At 31.7% G+C, this 21,907-nt stretch overlaps 3 protein-coding genes and 1 long non-coding RNA gene across 4 annotated transcripts; 3 read left to right on the top strand and 1 right to left on the bottom strand.

Moving 5' to 3' along the window:
- Positions 1–5,751: 5,751 nt before the first annotated feature.
- LOC114179385 (arginosuccinate synthase family) lies at positions 5,752–10,257 on the top strand. The gene is made up of 10 exons (XM_028065712.2): positions 5,752–5,945; positions 6,184–6,236; positions 6,350–6,389; positions 7,737–7,875; positions 8,243–8,291; positions 8,464–8,646; positions 8,814–8,888; positions 8,967–9,152; positions 9,226–9,314; positions 9,409–10,257. Exons 1-10 carry the CDS (start codon positions 5,876–5,878, stop codon positions 9,959–9,961), a joined length of 1,437 nt encoding a protein of 478 aa, XP_027921513.1. The 5' UTR covers positions 5,752–5,875; the 3' UTR covers positions 9,962–10,257.
- Positions 10,258–11,817: 1,560 nt separating this feature from the next.
- On the top strand, positions 11,818–13,957 carry LOC114179921 (uncharacterized). The gene is made up of 3 exons (XR_014993669.1): positions 11,818–11,938; positions 12,017–12,101; positions 12,498–13,957. It is a non-coding gene; the product is annotated as an uncharacterized LOC114179921 (long non-coding RNA).
- On the bottom strand, positions 12,016–14,535 carry LOC146887958 (putative F-box protein At3g58860). The gene is made up of 5 exons (XM_085671026.1): positions 14,357–14,535; positions 13,114–14,026; positions 12,889–13,029; positions 12,449–12,755; positions 12,016–12,145 (listed from the first exon to the last, which is right to left on the bottom strand). The coding sequence occupies exons 1-4, from the start codon at positions 14,365–14,367 to the stop codon at positions 12,453–12,455; spliced, it is 1,368 nt and encodes a 455-aa protein (XP_085527152.1). The 5' UTR covers positions 14,368–14,535; the 3' UTR covers positions 12,016–12,145; positions 12,449–12,452.
- A 3,829-nt stretch (positions 14,536–18,364) lies between these two features.
- LOC114176498 (putative calcium-binding protein CML31) lies at positions 18,365–19,076 on the top strand. Its single transcript, XM_028061561.2, has one exon. It carries the CDS (start codon positions 18,553–18,555, stop codon positions 18,877–18,879), a length of 327 nt encoding a protein of 108 aa, XP_027917362.2. The 5' UTR covers positions 18,365–18,552; the 3' UTR covers positions 18,880–19,076.
- The last annotated feature ends 2,831 nt before the right edge of the window (positions 19,077–21,907 follow it).

The following is a 21,907-nucleotide window of genomic DNA, read 5'->3' as shown; positions in this document are numbered from 1 at the left end:
TTTTAATCGTTGGATAATTATCTTATACTAACTTTTTTTTGTCAATACAATTCAAATTTCACTATAAACTTATTTTATAAAATAAATAAAAATCTAACTACGACCGTAAACAACTTATTATGTGCTTAATGAATGAATGAGATTAAATTGAAAAATAGTAGGGTACACATGTGTTTATTTGCTCTATCGAGTTTTCAACACTTGTTTGAGCTTATTCTTGACTTAAGTAATCAAGAATGCAGACAATGTTAGATCAACACTTAGACATCATTAAATAAAGATTAAAGGTAAAATATAATTTATATCACGATTAAACCTTCCATGATCGTATAATAGATTAAAAAAGAACAATAGTCCACTAGGACATAAGATTAGGTTTAATATATATGGAAATGACAATAAATAGCATCAAAATATTTTTGCAGGTACACCCATCCGAGATAAAAAGTCGAGAATAACTAATCAACAAGACGAGAGATCAAATACCAAAGCATGATTGTGATCCAACACTAATAATATAGGATCTATTTATCTTGTGAAAACATTTATAATATTTAAATATTAAAACAATATTTTACTAAACATATTTGAGCTCACGCTATTGTTTTCTTCGAGGCCTAATAAGGATGAAAGGTGACAAAAATGAAATCAATAAAAATTACATTTTTTTTATCAGCAGAGACATAAAAATTTAATTATAACTACGCACTAAATTATTTATACGAAAATTATACACTACAAAAATAATTATTTTTAGTGGAGGTTATATTTGGCGTTTATGGGGGTTTTAACCCCCACTAATGGCTTTACCAGGGGTTTGTAATTCCCCTGGAAGACCCAGCGTGGCTAACAGATTACTGGGGGTTTTTAACAACCCCTGGAAAAGCACAACTTACTTGAGGTTTTTAAACCTCCACTACTCTTTGGGGTTTTTGAAAACCCCCGCTACTGCTTGGGGTTTTTGAAAACCCCCGCTACTGCTTGGGGTTTTTGAAAACCCCCTGAAGTTTTTGAAACCCCCACTACTGCTTGAGGTTTTTTGAAATCCCCGGTAATGTCTGGGGTTTAAAACCCCAACATTGTCTGGGGTATATAAATATATTAAATTATATTTTAAAATTATTTAGTTTGATATTATTAATTGTTGATTTCTAATCAGACTTATTTAAATATGATAATAAGAAGTAAACGTGTTTTACAAACTCATTATATTTGACGCCCAAGAAGCAAAGTGATCAAACTATTTACAATTATAATACAGAGAAAAAAAGGAACAAATCTGAAAAAGATAATGAAACATTCATATAATATTCAACTTTAGGTACTTTGGCCACATAAACTAAATAGCCATGCCACGTTAAAATAAAAAGGCAAAGATTATTAACTAGACATAGTTACTACAGACAACATAAAGTAATAATATAACTAGTATGGTCATAAAATCCAACAACAATTATCTCTCCCAAGTCTTCCACGAAATTATGCATTGTGATCTCAGAAACACTTTGCTGAAAAGAAAACCAAAAGTAAATGAACAAGAAATTTAAAATTAGAAAATAAATAAATTGTAAATAGAAATAGGTATATAAGCTGATAACAAGCATACCTTAAGTGCAGGTAAATGTAAATGTAGAATTGAGAAAGTCATCAACCTCGTTAGTTAATTTTGTTGTCTAGTATCAAAACAACATGTAATTTAGCAATTAGTAATCATTTTTCTAATTTTATTTTTAGCAAGTTGCAAAGAACTTTGCCACCACTCTATAGATGTGGAAGTTGTGGGAAAGTGATGGAAGAAACTAATAAAAGAGACAATTGGCTTGATGGCTGAATGATTAAAAGACCCTTTTGAAATATTTCTTCATTTTGATAAAGAAAAAAAGGACTTATCAATGTTTGTGTGATTGTCGTGTCTCGATCATCGATTAAAATCCACTCTTGTAGTCAATTAGGATTTTAGTCATATAGTGATGCTTTTCCAAAACCTATTTTCATCCTAAAAAAATAGGATTTTAGTCATGTATAACTTATCTTAATAAGCTGTACAAACACAAGTAGAGTCTGAAATAAACTTTAACGCAAGTATTAAAGCATGAGATTTGAAAAGTAATTAAGAGAGTTTTCTATAGTAATTAAGAGGAACTTTTGAGGAAACCATTTTTGACTAGGAAATACATGATTTAACAGTCTTCATAAGTAAAAATGGGCAAGGTGTTCATGGTTACTTTCATTGGTCTAGTCTGTGACAGAATGCAAGACTTACCTATCATTAACAAACCTCCACTTTTCAATGTCCAATCCAATGCATCCCTACCAACATAAAAGAAGATAAAGATTTCAAGAACAAAAGAGAGAGTTGCAAAAGCATGTTTGTAACAACAAGGAAAAACAAGTTAGACAGTGTTACAACCCCCAATAGATCCATAAATAGTTTAAAGAATCTAATTGGAGAAATACTTGGTAGTCTTTCCCTATATATTTAAAAAATCTGATTGGAGAAATACTTCGTAGTTTAAAGATGCATTAGCCACAGTCACACAATTTATATAAAATGAACTCTCTATACCTTAATATTTTTCCAACCAAGGTCATTGTTCAACCTAAGATGAACATAGTACTGAAATGCTGTTATATTTGTGACTGTATTTGATACTTACTTGTCTCTCACCATCCCAACCAGTTGAATTGGCCAAATCTACCATTCTTGTATACTTCATTTTAAAGTCTTACATGAGATGGATCTACATCATAGAAAATATTTTACATTGGAGAGTACTTTTTGGAAGCAAAAGAACTTTTATGTAAAGGAAAAAGTTATATGTGTATGTGGTGTGCACAAAAAGAACTTCATAAAAGGTAGATGTAAAATATATTGTCTCCCCCTCCTAATGTGATATAATTTGCCAAAATTAATTAATAAGTGCCTTTATCTGAACCATAATTCACCTTAATTTTGGTTAATTGTAGACAAACATGAGAATTGGAAAACAATTTTATCACAGTAACTCGTAATTTTGAAGTTGTAATAATATTCAGTGAGAAAAATAGAAATTTAACCAATATTCAGTTTCATGAACAATAATTTAAAAGGTACAATACCATATTTATTCTATAGCTATTGTTAACCTTCTTAATCTTGACATTTGTCATATGCTCAGGTGGTAAGTCCTCAGCAGTGGACTTCTCCCCTGCATCCTAAAATAATATTTCCAAAAACTATAAAGATTGCATATTTAAAATCACAAATAAAGAAGATAGTTATTATTGTGAAGAAAGAGAGCATACCTTGGTGATCCCTTAGAGCAATAGCTGCATAGGTGAACCAAATTCATATGATGCATTGAGCCAATAGTGTTTAATTCAGTGATGAATTCCTTGTCTACATGAGGCAAAACCTTGTCAAGTTTCTTCAATACCACTATAGCGTCATCACCCAGGCTTCTTATATAGACTCCAAAATCCACCTGCAAAACGTGACCTTTAGTAACAATAAACACAAAATCAAAACTCTCATGTAACTGTAACTTTTTTTGCAATGAAAATTTATATAGAACATACGTACATGTTCCTAACAGCTTTGAAAAGTTGCATGTCCTAATCTACAAATCATGGTATGTGAAATTCATTGGAGTGTGTGAGACCGTGAGAATCCAAAATCAATCTAAAATCAGCAACTTTAAAAGTAAAATTTTCATCCAACAGAATGTTACTCCCTTTCATATCACAGTGTGTGATACTTGAGTTATGAAGAAATACTAATGCAATTGTAGTTTCAACGGCAATATTCAATCTAGTTTCACATCACGACACACAATATCACACATTCAATCAAAAAACGTTAGAGCATACTAATGAAAACAATCAAAATTGTTATTTACTAAATCCAAGTAAAATGTTCAATAAAAAATCACAAAGTTAAATCCAATCAAAAATTGCATCAATAAAATAAAATCATAAACACCACGAAATGATAGGAATGAATTAGAATATTTGTACAATGGTACCAAATTCAAACCACCACGAATCAAATTCTCTAACCTCTGTAGAAGGATAAAACGAAAAGCATACCTTCATCGTCGTCGGTAGCGGTGAGGGTTTTTGTTTCTTTCCCCAGCCGTGAGAGAGCTAGATTGAAGGCTTGGAGTGCGTGAGCATCCGATGGCGGAAGACGACCCAAACCAGGGCATGCACGCAATAGCGAACTCGTGGTGAGGCGCAACAAAGAGATGCTCACGACGGCTCGTGGTGAATACGAACCTAGACAGGGGCAAGGCCAATGGCGATGACGGAGCTCGTGAATGGTTGGTCGAACGCACCTAGGGTTGAGTGGCTGAGGGTGAACCGATGAAGAGTAGACAATCGCCGACGTCTATAAAGTGCGAAAATGGAATTGTGCATCTGTATGGTGAGGATGCATCCTATTTTAACTAATTGAAGAAAGGATGAAAGAAAAATATGAATAAGCGAGAAGTCAAAATAATGTCCTCTACTTATTTTAACTGGGGTTTAAAAAAAAACCCTGATAGTTATCGGAGGTTTAGAAAACCTCAAGCACATATGATTTTTCCTTGAGGTTATCATAGCCTCTCTTAAATAACCCCTAGTAAAATTAAATTTTCTTGTAGTGATATCAATTAGTTATATCTAGACATAATTAATTATGTGACAAAAAATAATAAAATATTTATGACATAATTAATTACGTCTTCATATAAATTATATTATAATTGTTTTATTTAATATTAATGTAATTACCCTAATAATCAGTTATATTCATAATTATTATGTTTTGATATAATTAATTATTTCATAAACTAACATTTTATTGATATTTATAGTTATATTACACTAAATTAAATAACTAAAATAAAATATTAAAACGAGTAATCTGGTTCGATCCGGCTCGATCCATCATGAGTTAATCACTTAATGAGCTAACCCAACCTGACTCACTTATTAATGAGCCAAAAAAATTTGAATCCGATCTGATCCTCCATGGATGGCTCACGGACTCACTTAATTAAAAAAAAAATTATTTTTTTCAGTCAAAGCTAAATTATAATTCCAATTAAAATCTAAATAAACTTTAATACAATCAAAATAAAAACCAAAATCATAAAAATACAAATTATCTATGTGCGTTGGCTAAAAAAACAATCTAACATGATCCTAACTTAACAAAAAACACTTGTGTGACCCTTTATTTGCCATAGGTTCAACCCGAGTAAGCCAGATAAAGAATTAACCCATATTGAAATTTATAAAAGAATTTTAACTCAATTTAGTCTGAACCCGTGGTGAGCCGCATTGACTCGCGGGTTCCAACCCATTTTGAGAGGGAGTAATTTATATTAATTTGTTGTTTCAAAAAGTATTTTTTAAAATTCATTCAACTTTTTTAATATCTTTTATTTTACTTTAGAATTTATTTCAATATTTAAACACTTAACCGTATTCATTTTTACGACAAAGTTACTTTGGTTATTTTTAAATATACTAATTAAAGAAATTATGTTAACAGAGGAATCGGACAATTAACAATTTATTTATTTATTTATAATTTATATTTTTAGTCTAAATGATCTCATTTTCTAACTTCGCTTTTTTCTTTCATTCCATGATGCAAGGGTAAATGTTAAATAAATCTTCACCAGGTCCAATTAATAAATGGTTGTTTGAACTGAACCTAATGAATTTTTTTAACAAATATTTTTAACCTAGTCAATAATTTTAACCTTACAAAAAGGTCTGTCATAAAGCTGCGACAGTGTTAACGTGACTTGAAACCCTTCTTTGGTGGAGGACGCCGCTCAAATTAACGTAGTACACTCTCACAAGTTCACTCCATCACTCACCCACCCAGTGCTGTGGAACAATGGCTCAGTTGAAAGCTTCTTCTCCTTCCTCTTCAATCCCTGTAACTGCTCCTTCACTACATACAACAGGTGCCCTTTTTCTGCTTTTCTTTCTTTTTCATTTCCAACCTCTGCATCGCTCTCTTTGATTGATATTTTTAACCATGATATCGAAACCCCCCACTTTTAAATGCTAAGATATTTTGGTTAGAGCAATTACCCTTCATTCATTTTCATTGACATTGTAAGGTTTCTTGGGTTTTGAGGATTTTCTGCACCAAAAAGTTCCCCTATTTCATCGTTCTTTTCGTTGATCTCTATTTTGCAGGGCGCCTCCTGTATCATCAGCTTTGGAAGGCAAAGACTTCGCCAATCAAAGAGGTGATTCTTAAAAGCTTAAACTTTAATGTTTACGAACGTATGCATTTGCATTTCCCTTTATATTTGTGTTTTGTGGGTGTTAAAAGTATTTTGGGTTTCTGTGTTGCATGTAGTTGGGGTTAAGAACAAGTGTTGGTGCCAAGAGACTTCAAGGTGAGATTATTTTGTTTCTACTTTAGCTCCTTTTCCCATCTGGATGCATTACCTTTATTCACTTGATTTATAAACTCTGCTTTTAAGAGCATATCTAAGTGGTTAATTAGCAAAACCAACGCAATATCGAGGGTTGGGGTCTGGCCTTACTGACTTCACATCACCAAATTGTGATGCTAATATTGAGATGTTCTGCAGATATCTGTTGTCAATTCTGTAAGCAGGGTTGTCACTGGTGTTGAGTTTCGAGGTTGTGGTGTGGGTCATTTCGTATGTTTTCGTGACTTCTTTCTACTGATTTGGGCAGGGTAAAGGGCAATTGTGCTTAATTCACCTCTGGGTTAGATATAAAAATATGGCTTAGCCTATAGTTTATTGGAGAACTGAAGTGTTTATATGCTGCCGTGGACATTTATATTGAAACATTAGAAATTTATACCATTGTCTGAAGCAAGCTACATATCATGGGTGGAAGTCCTCCACATAGGATGTGCATGCTATCAAGTATCAATCTCCGGTGGTCAAATGTGCACCGCTTACATTCCATATGGTGCACATGTTTGTTTCTCTTTCCATGCGGCAATATTATCCAATATGGCACATAAGAGTTTATAAGGGAGTTTAGGTGACACAATGCTATTCTGCTACATGGCGTTGGAGGCAAATCAACGTAATGTGCACAAATAGCTTTGTGTTCTTTGCCCTACTGTTGATTCGGATATCAGTGAAGGTCCTTTATGTGGTCGTGTTTTTTCCACGGATGCGTAACTTTTAGCTTTAAAGAACCACTTGCATGTATTTGGGTCTTTTTTGGGCATATATTGTGCTTAAAAACTAAGGCCTATTCTTCAATAATGAAATTCTTTTGCTTTTTTAAGAAAGGAGCTTGTCTAAGTTAGTTTTTCATCTTGGGTTAATTATAAGTTCTCTATTAATCTTTTTACTGAACTGACTCAATGCGGACGAACATATTACATTCTCAGTGATGTTGGATCTTTAAATTAAGCCAACATTAGTCTTGAGTATCTTATTGTTCTATGTGGTTGAATCTTTAATTAAGACCTTGTTCGTTGTTTGCGTATAGTGTTTTGTAGCGTGTTCTTTGTCTGTTGGAATTGACTTGTTTGTTTTCACTTGTATTTTAAAATCACCATTCGTATCAGTAGACAAATAAGTTTCTGGAGGGGTAAATTGTGGTTTCTTAGAATATGGACGATTTGTGTTGAAAACACATGAGGTCCTTTGAGGCACCTTATTTTTATTTTTTTGCTTGAAATGCTGATTTTGATATATTTGATATATAAATTCAGTGTCTGTAATAATATTAAAAAATTTCTTAACATGCAGTCATTAAAGCAGCTGCTCGCAGTGATACAGAGGTAGTTTCTGAAACCGTGAAGGGTGGTGGCCTACGTGGAAAATTGAATAAGGTGGTGCTGGCCTACAGTGGTGGCTTAGACACATCAGTCATTGTTCCGTGGCTCAGGTATAGATGTTGCTCATCCTTTTTTCTCATTTTTCTACTAGGCTTCTGTTGCAAGTTTGCAATATTGGATTTTTCCGCTCCTTTTGTTTTATATTTTAAAATCCATATGACAAATACTAATCGATTTAGACCTCAAGCTGTTCTATTACTGATTTTTCTTTAAAAAAGAATGTTTGAATTTTTCTTAGAATGTGTAAACAGAAATCAGAGACCCTTTATGAAATTGTATTGATGATTTTTTAATTAAAAGCTTCGTAAGTTTTTTGGTAAACCATGGGAGCTAAATTGATGATTCCTATTTCTGTCAATTTACCTGTCTTTTTGTAATCTTGTTTTAATATATTATTTAATGATTTTGGTGTTGCAGGGAGAATTATGGTTGTGAAGTTGTATGCTTCACTGCTGATGTTGGCCAGGTATGTTGCGAGTTTTACCATTTAATTTTTGTAATGAATATCGATGTTGTGCAAAATTTTGTTACTGGAGAAGGTGTTTTAAGATTTTAAGCTTCAGACTGGGGAAATTGTTCTATCCGAATTCTTATTCAACTGCTGCATTTGCATGTCGTTACAACACTAAATTTTACAGGGTATAAAAGAATTGGATGGTTTAGAACAGAAAGCCAAAGCCAGTGGGGCCTGTCAATTAGTGGTTAAAGACTTGAAGGAGGAATTTGTAAAAGATTATATATTTCCTTGCCTACGTGCTGGTGCAGTTTATGAGAGGAAGTATTTGCTTGGTACCTCAATGGCTCGCCCTGTAATTGCAAAGGTACTTTTGCTTGAAAGTTTGGCATATCGATCATATTTGGTAGAGTCATTTCTTCTGTTAGCTCTTAGTGCAGTATTTACTCTTTATATTGAAGAATAATAGCGATGACAGTGGAATGCACTCATCTTCCTCCGTATATATATTGATTTATACCTACTGATTGATAGGCCATGGTTGATGTTGCCAAAGAAGTTGGAGCTGATGCTGTTTCCCATGGGTGTACTGGGAAAGGAAATGATCAGGCAAGTCTTTATATCTGGCTCAAAACTCTGATTCATGTCAATTGTTTTATTCTAACATATTTCTACATAAACTCTTAGGTTCGGTTTGAGCTCACTTTCTTTGCTCTGAACCCCAAGCTAAACGTCGTGGCTCCATGGAGGGAATGGGATATTACAGGGAGAGAAGATGCTATCGAGTATGCTAAAAAGCATAACGTACCTGTTCCTGTGACAAAGAAATCCATATATAGCAGGGATAGGAATCTCTGGCACCTTAGCCACGAGGTATGCTAAAAAACTACTTGGAAATAAAATGTATGTTGCTGTTTTCTGATATATGAAATATGTGACATTGAAGGGAGATATTTTGGAAGACCCAGCAAATGAACCCAAGAAGGACATGTACATGATGTCTGTAGACCCTGAGGATGCTCCTGATCAAGCAGAGTAAGCTTGTTTCTTATGATTTCACTTTATATTTAGCTTCCAAGTTACTTTTATACTTCAAATTTTTTGAAAGAACACATCACTTTTTTGACAGATATGTTGAGATTGGTATAGAATCAGGGCTTCCTGTTTCAGTCAATGGGAAGAAGCTTTCTCCACCATCATTACTTGCTGAGCTCAATGAGATTGGTGGAAGGCATGGAATTGGCCGGATTGACATGGTTGAGAATAGGCTTGTAGGCATGAAGAGTCGTGGAGTTTATGAAACTCCTGGAGGAACCATTCTATTTGCTGCTGCACGTGAATTGGAGTTTTTGACACTTGATCGAGAAACAATACAGGTGAAAGATTCATTAGCCCTTAAATATGCAGAGTTAGTGTATGCTGGCAGATGGTTTGATCCACTTCGGGAGTCCATGGATGCCTTTATGCAGAAGATCACAGAGACCACAACAGGTTCTGTGACTTTGAAATTGTACAAAGGTTCTGTTACTGTAACCAGTCGTACAAGTCCCTTTAGCCTCTATAGGCAAGACATTTCATCATTTGAGAGTGGCCAGATATATGATCAAGCTGATGCTGCTGGCTTCATCCGGCTTTATGGTCTTCCAATGAGGGTTCGAGCAATGCTTGAGCAGGGCCTCTAAGTGTTAGTTTAATTTCAACATGTTCTTGATCTTCTTGTTTAAAAATATTGATTGGAGTTAGAGAGTACTGGGGATTGTTATCAGGTCTCTAGATTGTAATAAAATGTCAGTATTTAACTTTCATCCTGAATTCAAATCAGATTTTAGAAGTCTGTTTGCTTCGACTATGATTGTTATCAGCGGTGACATTTGCAGCAACAGAGTAGTATAGATGGAAACAAATAATGTTTCTATTTATATAACCTCAAATGTACAAACAATAGATAGATTGGAGATCCCTCTTACATTTTTGCATATGTTCATTCTCTTTTGAGCTATAATGATTTTTTCTAAGCACTTTTGAGCAACTTCTAGTGGTGTTTTTGTATTCTGAAACTAAAATTTGTGTTGGAGATGGAAAATTGGTTTCTTGTACATAAAACCTTTTCTGGAGGAAAGATTTGTGCGCTATAATATTTTACATGGTTTATATTTTTAAATGTTATTTTTATTTATACTATAATATAAAATTTTTATAATTTTTTATGATAAGAAATTTTGAGAATGTCTAGACAACAGTTGTCAATGAAAAAGTTATTATCTCACTTTTCTCTTTTCTTCTTTACTGGACAGTTTAGTTTTGTTCCTGTAAAATAATTGGAAACACGTGAAAAAGTTATTATCTCACTTTTCTTCTTTACTAGACAATTTTGTTTTGTTCCTGTAAAATAATTGGAAACATGTTTCTCTTTACTTTTCATGATTTTATTTTATATACGGAATGTGTTTGAAAAATAAAATGAAAAAAATTGAAGACAAAAGCTGAATAGATAAGATATTGTTCATAACTGTGATAAGATAATGGTTTTACTTACATAAAAAAAATAAAGAAAAGAAACATATTAGTGAAATGACAAATATTCCAAGTCAAATTATAAAAATTACCGTTGATATTCAGTAGAAATTATATTTCGAATAACACTTTTTGTATACAAATGTCTTTTTTGTTTAATCCCGCATTCAAACTTTTGTTGTCGTCCTTACTAATTTGTCTATATTTATGTAGTACCATATAAAATACTATAAAAAAATATAGTAAAAGTAAAAAAACATAAATCGTTGTAGATAGTATTTTTCTTGTAATTTAATCATTTTATTATTAAAAATTGTCACTAAAATAGATTACACAAAATTAATTTTTATTACTTATCTTGATTCATACATGTTTAAAATGTAAATTTTAAAACTACAAATACTATTATTACACTTAATATTCATATTTTCCTTTTATTGGCTTTTGAAAAGTTGATAATTCTGACACAAGATCATTTGGTAACAAATAATATCTTTTGTTCTTAGTGCACTCAAATCTTTAACTCTTGGCATGTAATTATTAGTTTTGATTAGAAATTTATAATTTATATCTATATACATTATAGTACAGTTATGTAACTCACATCACTTACACTACAGGACAAAAAGGTTGAGCTCCTCCTGGTAGGGTTTTTTGTCCATGGTCCCATTTTTCTAACTTTTGTTCTTTCTTTGCCTTTGGGGCATCAAGAAATTAATTTTGGCATTCTTTTTTCCTGTTCTCTCTCCTAGTTTATTTTGTTTTTTTTTTTTAAGAAAAATAATTAATTTACGTAAACTAAACAAGTTCGTTAATAAGCACGGAATTTTGTTTACAATGTTTTTTTTTATCAAAACTATTATATGATAATAAATATAAAAGAGAATTAATGACAATAAAACTTTGATTAAAGAAATGTATTTCAAGAATAGTTTCATTAAATAAAATAGAGTAAATTAATATTAATTTATATTTAAAACTATAAATATTTTATTTATATTCAAAATCAAAGTATGGAGACATATACATACAAACAAAGGACGCTGCCTGCACTATACTGTTATTGTCCTTGTGGAGTGCTGTATTTTGTAACAATGGCTGAGATAAATGCATCTCCTGCTACTGCTCCTTCCATTCACACAAAGGTCCCAATTTTTTTGAATTTCCTTCTTTTCCCAATTTCAAAATTGTTACTTGACATGCTGTTATTGAAGCAACTGCAGGTGGTGGCCTACGTGGAAAATTGAATAAGGTGGTGCTGGCTTACAGTGGTGGATTAGACACATCAGTCATTGTTCCATGGCTCAGGTATATAATTGTTTCTCCTTTTTCTTTCCCCCCTATTACAATCACTGATTTCAAATAAAAATAAAAGTTAAATTTTGTATTAGAATGTGTAAATGGAGATCAAAGACCATGTTGAGAATGTGCAGATGATCTTATGGGTTTTGAACCAAGCTTCAGTTTTGTAGTAAAGCAGGGGACTGGAATTAATGATTCGTCTCCATGCCAATTTACCTTTTAGTTTCTATCTTATTATTATTATTATTATTATTATTATTATTATTGCTGTTGTTATAACACTGATGCTTAGCCACCTTTACAAGTTTTTGTTTTTTCAATGCCAATACTGATGATGTTTTAGCTTGTAATACCTCTTCAAATACAAACAAATTCAATCCAAGGTGGCACTTTTTCTTGCAGTTCCTTAGCACGGTTTCTATTTTCCTCACGGTCCCAAGCTTTGAAGTGTTCCCCCGGTGGTCTTAGTTTCGGTCTAGTTGGTAATCTTGTGTCAATGGTTATCTTCTGGAGTTCAACTGCATTCTTAAGTAAGTAGGTAGCTAATTCAACCTCACATGATGCTCCACAAAACCCGACCAATTCCAACTCCTTGAGACCGTGTTGACATTTCATTGTAATTTTGCCTTTTGTTTTTAAAGGGGATTTCGTATGTAGCATCTGGAGCATGAAAAAAAAAAAAATAGTCGGATTCAAGTATATAAGGATTCTAGCTTTTTAGCACTTGCTTGATGCACAACACTGTCAAAGCACGAATACTCTTGAGTATTTTTGACAGCCAAAGGATATTCACCTTTAGGGTGAACCTCCACAGTGTAGGTGATGCCCTCAATAACAAAGCACAAGCACCAAGTGTGATGCCATCATCAACACAGGAAACCAACTCCAAATGCTTGATATTTTTTAGCTGGGGAAGTTGACCTAGCGAGCAAATCTGAAAATAAGACAGAAAAATGATACCACTCTGTGAACAAGGAATGCAACCTGAAGAAAGGAATGGTAAGTTAATAAAGGCTACCACTTCAGGTATGTTTTGTGTAATATCCAATGTAAGCACTTCCAAATGTGGTAAAAAGCTTTCTCTAGTGAACTCCACAAAGGAGCCTCCAAATGTTGCTTCCAGAAGACTAGGAACACTCTTAAATTCTGTATCCAAATAGGATCCGTAGTATTTGAATGACACCAAATTCTCAGCAAAAATTTCAAGTCTTAGCAGCTCCCAACATCTCATCAATTCTAGACTTTTCAGCTTGAGTGATGAACCCGAAACCTTCATAGTTTTTGGCACTACTGAGTCAACCAAGCTCAACGTTTCAAGTGATGGACAACAGCGCAGTAGATATTCTAGCATCTCCTCGGTCACAGTAATGCATTTCAGACGCAAAACATGCAAGGAATTAAAACTTTCTGGTTTAAACAAGTGCAATGGAAGAACGTATTCAATTGTATCCCCAAAATACAGCTCAAGCTTTTGAACCTTCTTTTGAATAGCAAAGTGGACCCACTTATCAGTATCACACCCTGAACCCACATGAAACCAAAATTTTAATCCTTGTAGAGTTGAACCATTAAGTGAACTCAACAATTCATCGATCCATCTCGTATATGTTTGGCTTTCAGCATTATACATGATCTCCATTGCCATCTGCAAATGCCTTTTTTCTGCAGCGTTCTTAATGTGTTTTTTCATGTCTTTCATGATAGGTGAACCATCAAATTCCAAGGATCCAGAAAAATATGTCCATAGATATCTCCATTTTCTTGAGAGGATACTGGTCCTAGCAGCATCAGTTATTGGCAATTTAGATAAAATGGTTACAGGGATTCCATCTGGTAATTGGTTGATAAGATCTTCTTCATAACTTTCCTCACTTTTTGCTCTTCGCTGTTTATAATCTCTGCTAACTGCATTTTGCATGATAGCTCCTGACCTAAATTAAAAATTCGTGGATCATCAATATAAGGAATATGGAAATTGAATAATCAACATTGCAAAAAGACTATTCGTTAAATAGTAAAAGCCAGGGAAGTCAAATCGGGGAGCAAATGCACAAAATGAATTTATCAATCTCCAAGGAAATATCATGAATTTTGATAAACTATATAGGAACAAATCCTACGTAAAAACACAAATGATGTAAATTAAATATTGTAACAAGGCTTTTGAACATATTTGTATTTGAAAACTAAATGAATCTGATCATGGCAACCAATTACTCAAGATGTAACTTCTCTGAAGAAACAACAAAGGAGAATGATACCTCTTTACCATGTTCTCTTCTGATTTTTGAATGAGTCAAATATTAGATTATGTTTTGCTTTTCATGTTAATTTTAACGATCTTAGTAATGGAACCCGTTTCATGTTCTTGCTTTATGATTACATAGAACATAGAAGACCCTTATATTATGTAAAGATCCGGAGTTTGCTCCGTTGGTGAAGGACCTCAACTCAAATTAATTGTATTTCACTTATAATTATTAAATTATTACATTATTTTCAATTTGTTTATTGTTTCAATATATTTTGTACAGAAAAATATATATGAAGACAAAAAAAAGTTATCTTTCACTGTTTCTTAAGTAAATTGAAGATAAGGTGATAACTATATCATACAACCGGTATCTTCATATATTAAGAAGAGGATTGTTAAAAAATTTAAAGTTATTTATACAATGATCCTATCATATACCATAATATATAGTTGTTTATTGAGCTCTTTAAATGATTTTCGGCGAGTCTTATATCCTACTTTCTACTTGAGAACTTCTATTAGTTTTCTCTTTTAAATGGGTCTGAAAATATATATTTTATCATTTAAAATACGTAAAACATTGTTTGTATAAGCAACATCATTTCATATATTTAAGTGTTTGGAAACATATCATATATTTCAATAATAAAAAATATATTAACCAATGTTTCTTAAAGTAAAACAACTGTGTTAAGGTCGCTCTTAAAGGAAAAAAAGGCGAATTAGTAAAAGAAAACGGGTTACATAATGTATGCACAAGAATTATCCAAACTAATTAAGGATTCAGAGTTAAAATATTATACCGCAGTATATTATATTACGTTAGAAGTTATAAAATATAATAAATATATTATATATTGTGTGAGTGTAAAAACCATTGTGTTAAATAATATTTATACCGCAATTTATATATATTTTTTAAATAATTGTGCATATATTGACTTAAACCTATTTAATTAACAAAAAAAAAATAATTTAATTAATAAATATCTAATTAACTTTTACTATATACGTTAAATTTTCGCCTGTTACCTTATTTGCTAGTTGTAGTTGAAATTGACGGCTAAGTCAAGTTACAAAGCAAAATTTTCGAGTTCAAAGTAACCGCAGATAAACTAAAGTCTGCGTTACAAGATATTTTAATTTCACTATTATATTAATCAATTCAATTATCAAATTAATAATTTAAAAATTAATATATTATTAATAGATTCAATTATATTAAAAATTTTAAAACTGTATTATTATAAAAAGATTTAGGTTAAAGGTTCAATTCAATGAATACTATAATAGTTTTTTTTTCATTAATATTAATGTATTAAAATCAAGTTCATTAAAATATTAAAATCAAATTCACGCTCACAGTTGAAAAGATTCTATTTGAGTAAAAATAAAATCTAGAAATTTGTAAGCTCTCTTATAGATTTCTTCAGAAAATGTTCGTTGGTAATGTTTTCAAACCAACCCTTAGGTCGAAAGAAACGACTGAGAAATATTTTTTGTTTTGACAATTTCAGAATTTGCATTCTTGACCTTCTAGTTCAAATTCCCCTAAAATGTTATTCGCATTATTATTGAGTCTTTTTAGTTTCCCTGCATCATAGAGTAATTATAATTGAGTAAAAAAGGATGCCTGAATTTTAAACATAAGTAATTTTGTATCACGCATTATAATTTTATAACTTATCTCCAAATTTTCTATTTTTAAACTATAAAAATAAAAACGTAGTAAAAACATCTTTTCGTTGGGAGATGTTTCACTTGATTTCATGATCCAAATTGGCACCTCCATGGCAGTGTTGGTTTTCAAGCAAAGTGAGATGATAACAATTAGAGTCATGATTCAAGTGTTTATTTTCCAATTCAACCTCAACTCATACAATGCATTCAAAATTTCACTTATATAAAGCATCAACTAGTTCACAATAAAAAGCAAATCAAGCGATCAATTCTAACTACACACTATTATATTCATTGAACTCTTTAAATAAAGTCAATTATCGGCTTCCCTTACCTGACAAAGCAACTTTGTAGACCCAAACCGCTCAAAGAACACCAAAATGTATCTAACTCCACAAGATGCTCTATGTACACATAGAAACATCATAAGAACGATTAGGACCTATCATTATGATCATTGATCAACAAATACTCATATTAATGATTAAAACGTCGCATGCAAGCGAAAGAGAGCTCGCATATAACAGAAAACAGAAAAAGACTAAAAGGAGAGCGGAAACTCAACTTACGCGAACGGAGAAACTGATCGGTCCAATTTGAAGAACTTGCCGAAAGGATCAATCCTACAGTCTCGGTTCTTCAATCAAACGACTAGAATAACAAAACCTCTAGAAAAAAAATCAAAGAACTCTAAAAAAAAATGAATAGTTTCATTATATAGAAATTCATATAATCTTTTCCAATATTTTATTTTATAACGTCCACATTTATAGATGAAATTCATGTAACTCGGAAATTCATGTTTGATTTTCACTTTGTGTGAAAATTCGTCAAACCAACCACAGTCCTCCCAACAAAGAAAAGATACCACGCTTTAATAGTATATAGAATTATTTAATTTTAAATAATAAAATTATTATTATAAATTATATAATGTTAATTTTATAACAACTTATTTTATCAAAGTTATTTAAATTCATTATAAAAATAAATTAACGTCTAAAACTTTTTCATTCAAACACAATTCAACTCTAATTTATTATTATTACTTTAGTGAAAAAACACTATTGATAAAAATGTTTTCTATTATTAAAAAACTGTTCAAATTAAAAAAAAAATACCAATAATTTTATAAAATAATAATATATAATTAAGTTATAACATCTGGGACAAACATGAGATTAGTAATTCGATCTGATGACATATAATAGATCCAAAAATTAATAAATCTATCGAGTAATCGAATAAACAACAAATATAATTTTAATATCAATTTAAAAAGTAAATTTTAAATTTAACTCAATTTTACAAAATTGATTTATAAGATAAAATTTATAATTAATTATATATTATAAGTTTTTTCCTACTGTTAAAATTTAATTTTTAATTATAATCTATTTTCACTTGCATAATCTCCTGTATACTCTCAAAATGAGCCCTTCTCTCTGCTCACATAAGAATGATTCCGTCCACACGTCATTTAAATGCCTCATCTTTAATTCCTTGTGCTCTATTCTCTACACTGCTAAAACAAACAACAACAAAAAACAATGTCATATCTCACACTTATTATACGTCACAATTGGCCCAAAAAATTAACGTGACAAAGTTTGTAATTTTCCTCTCATCTCTCTCATTTTCAACCCAATAAATAAACGTGACAAACTTCCTGTTTTGGCAGCCAAATTTTGTTTGTCCTCTAATAGAACGAAACAATACTAGTATTTCTTGTTGTGACGTTGACCAATTTAAACATAAATCATACGTATAATATACTAATAAAACATTTCACAAATCACAAATACTATTTTTAATACAATATGTAAACGATCCAATTCAAACATGAACACAATTTAAACTTGGGAATTGAAAACCAATTTATTTTTTTAGAAAAATAACCGAAATTTGAACAGGGCTAGAAGGTTTGAAGATGTAATTAATACACATTTTTATATTGGGTAAGTTGGGTGTATAAAATGAAAATACAGAAAGGGAAAGGATAAGATTGAATAAAGGCAGTGTACCCACCGTGTGACCAGGTTAGCACCAAGCCACCCGCACGCGTCTTGCTCGTTCGTGATCTCTCACCAAGCCAAATTGCCAACATGCAATTCCAAATTTAAAACACGAAAAACATAAAATAACAATTCCCTATTCCTTTGACCATAACATTAATGTTGTTCTCGAACTGTTTGAACTTTGAAGTCTCCTCTTATCTCTCATTGGCTCCGCGTAAATAAGTAACTGCATATGTCATTGTTTTGTTCCTTTTTTATTCTCATTCTTCTTCCCACAGTATTGGCAAAGAATAAACGCGCCATTTACACAACGCGAAGCTTATATATAAACCTCCGAGCAGAACAAACATTTCACGACAACAACTTAGTTTGATAATCGGGCACGTGTTTAATTGTTTGTTGAGAGGGATAATGATGAAGGGTGGTGAATACGAGCGGGTGCTGAGGTACTTGGACGAGGACGGTGGGAAAGATTTCAGCTTGTGAGTTGAGGAACAGAATAGGGATGCTGGGTGGGGAGGTTGGGTTGAGAGAGGCTGAGATGGTGGTTGCGGCGGTGGATTCTGACGGTGATGGGTTTCTTTGTTTGGAGGATTTGGTGAAGATGATGGAGGGAGTGGAAGAGGAAGAGAAGGTGAAGGATTTAAGGGAAGCTTTTGATTTGTACGACAGAGAACGATGTGGCTTCATCACGCCCAAAGCCTTGAAGAGGATGCTCAAGAAGTTGGGTGAATCCAAGTCCATGGATCAGTGCAGAGCCATGATTGCTCGCTTTGATTTGAATGGTGATGGCATGCTTAGCTTTGAAGAGTTCAGAGTCATGATGAACTAGTTAATCATCTCATTCATTTCTTTCTACATTGTGTCTGATCCTTATTCATTCCCTTTTGTTTCTTCATTCATCGATACACATACTGGAATTGTAAATCGCTTTTTGTGGAATGAGATTTTGGTTATGACAAAAGTACAGAGCTACGAAATGTAACGAATTATTTATCGAATCAACTTTGTTCTTTGCTTTGTGTTAAACATGTGTTTGATTCATGTAATTGAATAAGATTTTCATTTTCTTCAAATTCAGTTTAGAGTCTTATTCGAACACTTTCCTTTCGTCTGTGTCTGATTGCATAGTTTAACTGAATGAATTTAAGACGGCGTTCATGTCTCCATTTTCGTAGTTCCCAAAGTTCAATGGGTAGGGACTTGCTACGTGTGTCGTTCTTCACCATGTTTATGGAGTTTAGTAGTATTCGAGTTTTTAGAATCTTAACTTCCAACCAAATTAGAAGAATTGAGTGTTAGCTTTGGATTATATATATATATATATATATATATATATATATATATATATATATATATATATATATATATATATATATATATATATATATATATATATATATATATATATATATATATATATATATAATAAAAAATAATTAAATGTGTAATATTCATTATATTAAAGTGATGATTAATTAAATTAATAATAAAGACCATAACTAATTTGACGAGGAGTCAAATTAAAAATATTAATTTTTATAAAAAGTAACTAATAAGAGTTATATTAAAGAGTTATGGTCTCTGTCACGAACAAATATTCTTGTTCCGTTTTGCTCATCTCTTTGAGAAGAAACGAAAATATATAGTTAAAAGATCAAATACCAATTTTATTTACGTTATTTTCAATAATAAATCCAGATACACTTGTATATAAGGAACATTGGGAATTGATCTTTTGATTAAAGAGTTTCATTGCTCTTTTATAATTTATGTGTTTTGATTCATCAGCTTCTTTTGAAAATGAAGCGAAAGAAGGACAGAAAAGTGTCCGGTTATGGATAAAAAGTATTAATATTTTTTATTGTTATCTTTGAAAATACATTATTTTTTACATTTACAAATATATGGTATTTTTGTTTGAAATTTGATTTTTCACATGACTCTTTATAACACAGTGGTGTAACTTGAATGGTAGTCAAATTTGAAAACAAAAATTTTATAATTGAGAAAAAAAACAAAAATTAATACAATTACATTGATAAAAATATACTTAGACCCTATTTTCTTAATACATCACCTATTGAAAAGAACTTAGGAAAGCCATATTAATGTCGTGGCGCTGTAAAGAAGCTAATTGTTTTTTATTATTCGATTAATTAATAGTGATTAAAAATTGGTTGAGAAGTGAATATTCAATTTATGAAAAAGATTTATCCGATTTAAGGATAGAAATACCATAGAAGTTGATTACTTAATATATAAAAAAGAAAATAATGATAGTAATCTAATTGTAAATTTATTTGCCAGTGCCAGATAAGGTAAAAAAAATGAATAATATGATATTACTTAGAAACTTATTGTCATGAAGGGACGAACAAGTTCTCAACTAGAAATTACTTTGTTCGGTATTTTGAATGTCAAAGAGTTGAAAATTCTGAAGAATGGTTGTAGGGTCAAATTTAAAGGAAAATAAGTTTCGGATTCTTGTGAGAGAAGTTGGAAAAAGTCATAGCTGTATGATCAAAATCATAAGTGTGATAGTGTTTTCCAACAAAAATGGTAGGTGTAAATGAGTGCCAAATATAAGGAAATTATGTTAAACCAAAGTTGACGTATGAAAAATAAATATAGTTAAAGTGACCCATTAAGAAATTTGATGATGACTTTTCTAAGGCTATATACATTGAAGGCTGGAGAAAGAAAACAGACTAATTGAATTTTTTTTTAATTAATTTATCAACTTTTTCGATTGATTTAGTTGAAAGTTGGTTTTGTAATTTAAACATATCATGCACTAAACTTATTCACTTAATTTCCGATACAACTCACCTATCTGATAAAATATTTTGTAAGGGTGAAAGATCTCAAGCATATGTGCTTCAATTTAGGAAATAGAAAAGGAAATAATAGATAATAAATGGTGATATCTGAAAGAGAAGTATAGCCAAATGAATAAAAAGAGGTAGACAAAAATACATATATTTCATGGATCTATCTACTCTCTATCAAATGAATTTTTTGTTATCTAACTCAAAGTACCATTATAACCTACATATATATTTTTTGGTTAAAATACCCCATTGGTCCTCGTTTTGGTTCAGAAATCTCAAATTGGTCCTCGTATTTTAATTGGTCTCAATTTCGTCCTCGTTTTTGTAATTCAGTATTAAATCAGGGCAATCGTTAACTGTTGGCAAACGGCTTGTGGTTGGCACCTTAAACAACCATTGTTGTCTTCTCTTTTAAGAAGGTAATATTGGGAGAGGATAAGTGTTTGAATTTGAAAGAGGGTGCGGAAGGTCTGTGGTCTCCTCTGTTTTGCTCATCCTGCACCGGTAATGTCTCCCTCTCATTCTTGCTCGTCCTCGTCCTGCACAAATTCTACCATTTCTTCTCATGGGGGTGTGGGGAGGAGGTTCGATTTCGCACCTCTTTGCTATTGCAGTGAGAAGGCAATCATGAGAACTGCTAAGAACAAGAGAGAAAATTTTGGAGATGTCCAAAGTTCAAGATATGAGATATGGAAATGAATTTAGTTCTGTTTTTTGTGTATGTTGTTTTTGTATTTTGATTTTGGAAAACCTAATTTTGCAATTGGGGGTTTTTTGTTTCGTTTGATAGGGTGGAAGTGAAGAAGTTGTTGGCTGGAACTTTTTTTTCATGGTGCAGTGAAAATGTAATTGAAGAAAAATGTGGTCCTACTTCACCTTCGTCCACGCACATGGGGTTCGCAATCCACGCCTCACACTGATTTTCCCAATCCAATCCCTAATTTCCTAATTACAACATTTAGGGTTTTTCAAGCACTATGTTATTTTTAATTCAATCCATGCAGTCACTGTGCCGTTCTGAAAAAT

This window comes from Vigna unguiculata, chromosome 3 (genome assembly GCF_037176805.1).
Source record: "Vigna unguiculata cultivar grain cowpea cultivar isolate G323 ecotype 2 chromosome 3, ASM3717680v1, whole genome shotgun sequence".
NCBI lineage: Eukaryota > Viridiplantae > Streptophyta > Magnoliopsida > Fabales > Fabaceae > Vigna > Vigna unguiculata.
The sequence above is the reverse complement of the archived record's forward strand: the minus strand, read 5'-3'. Positions and strand labels throughout refer to the sequence as shown.

Coding starts and splice junctions, on each gene's coding strand:
- LOC114179385 (XM_028065712.2), top strand. CDS start 5,876: ATGGCTCAGTTGAAAGCTTCTTCTCCTTCCTCTTCAATCCCTGTAACT. Junction 8,889..8,966: donor CTGGGAAAGGAAATGATCAG/GCAAGTCTTTAT, acceptor ATAAACTCTTAG/GTTCGGTTTGAGCTCACTTT. Junction 9,153..9,225: donor TCTGGCACCTTAGCCACGAG/GTATGCTAAAAA, acceptor GTGACATTGAAG/GGAGATATTTTGGAAGACCC.
- LOC146887958 (XM_085671026.1), bottom strand. Junction 13,030..13,113: donor CACAAAACATACCTGAAGTG/GTAGCCTTTATT, acceptor TCTTATTTTCAG/ATTTGCTCGCTAGGTCAACT. Junction 12,756..12,888: donor TGTGGAGGTTCACCCTAAAG/GTGAATATCCTT, acceptor TTCATGCTCCAG/ATGCTACATACGAAATCCCC.
- LOC114176498 (XM_028061561.2), top strand. CDS start 18,553: ATGCTGGGTGGGGAGGTTGGGTTGAGAGAGGCTGAGATGGTGGTTGCG.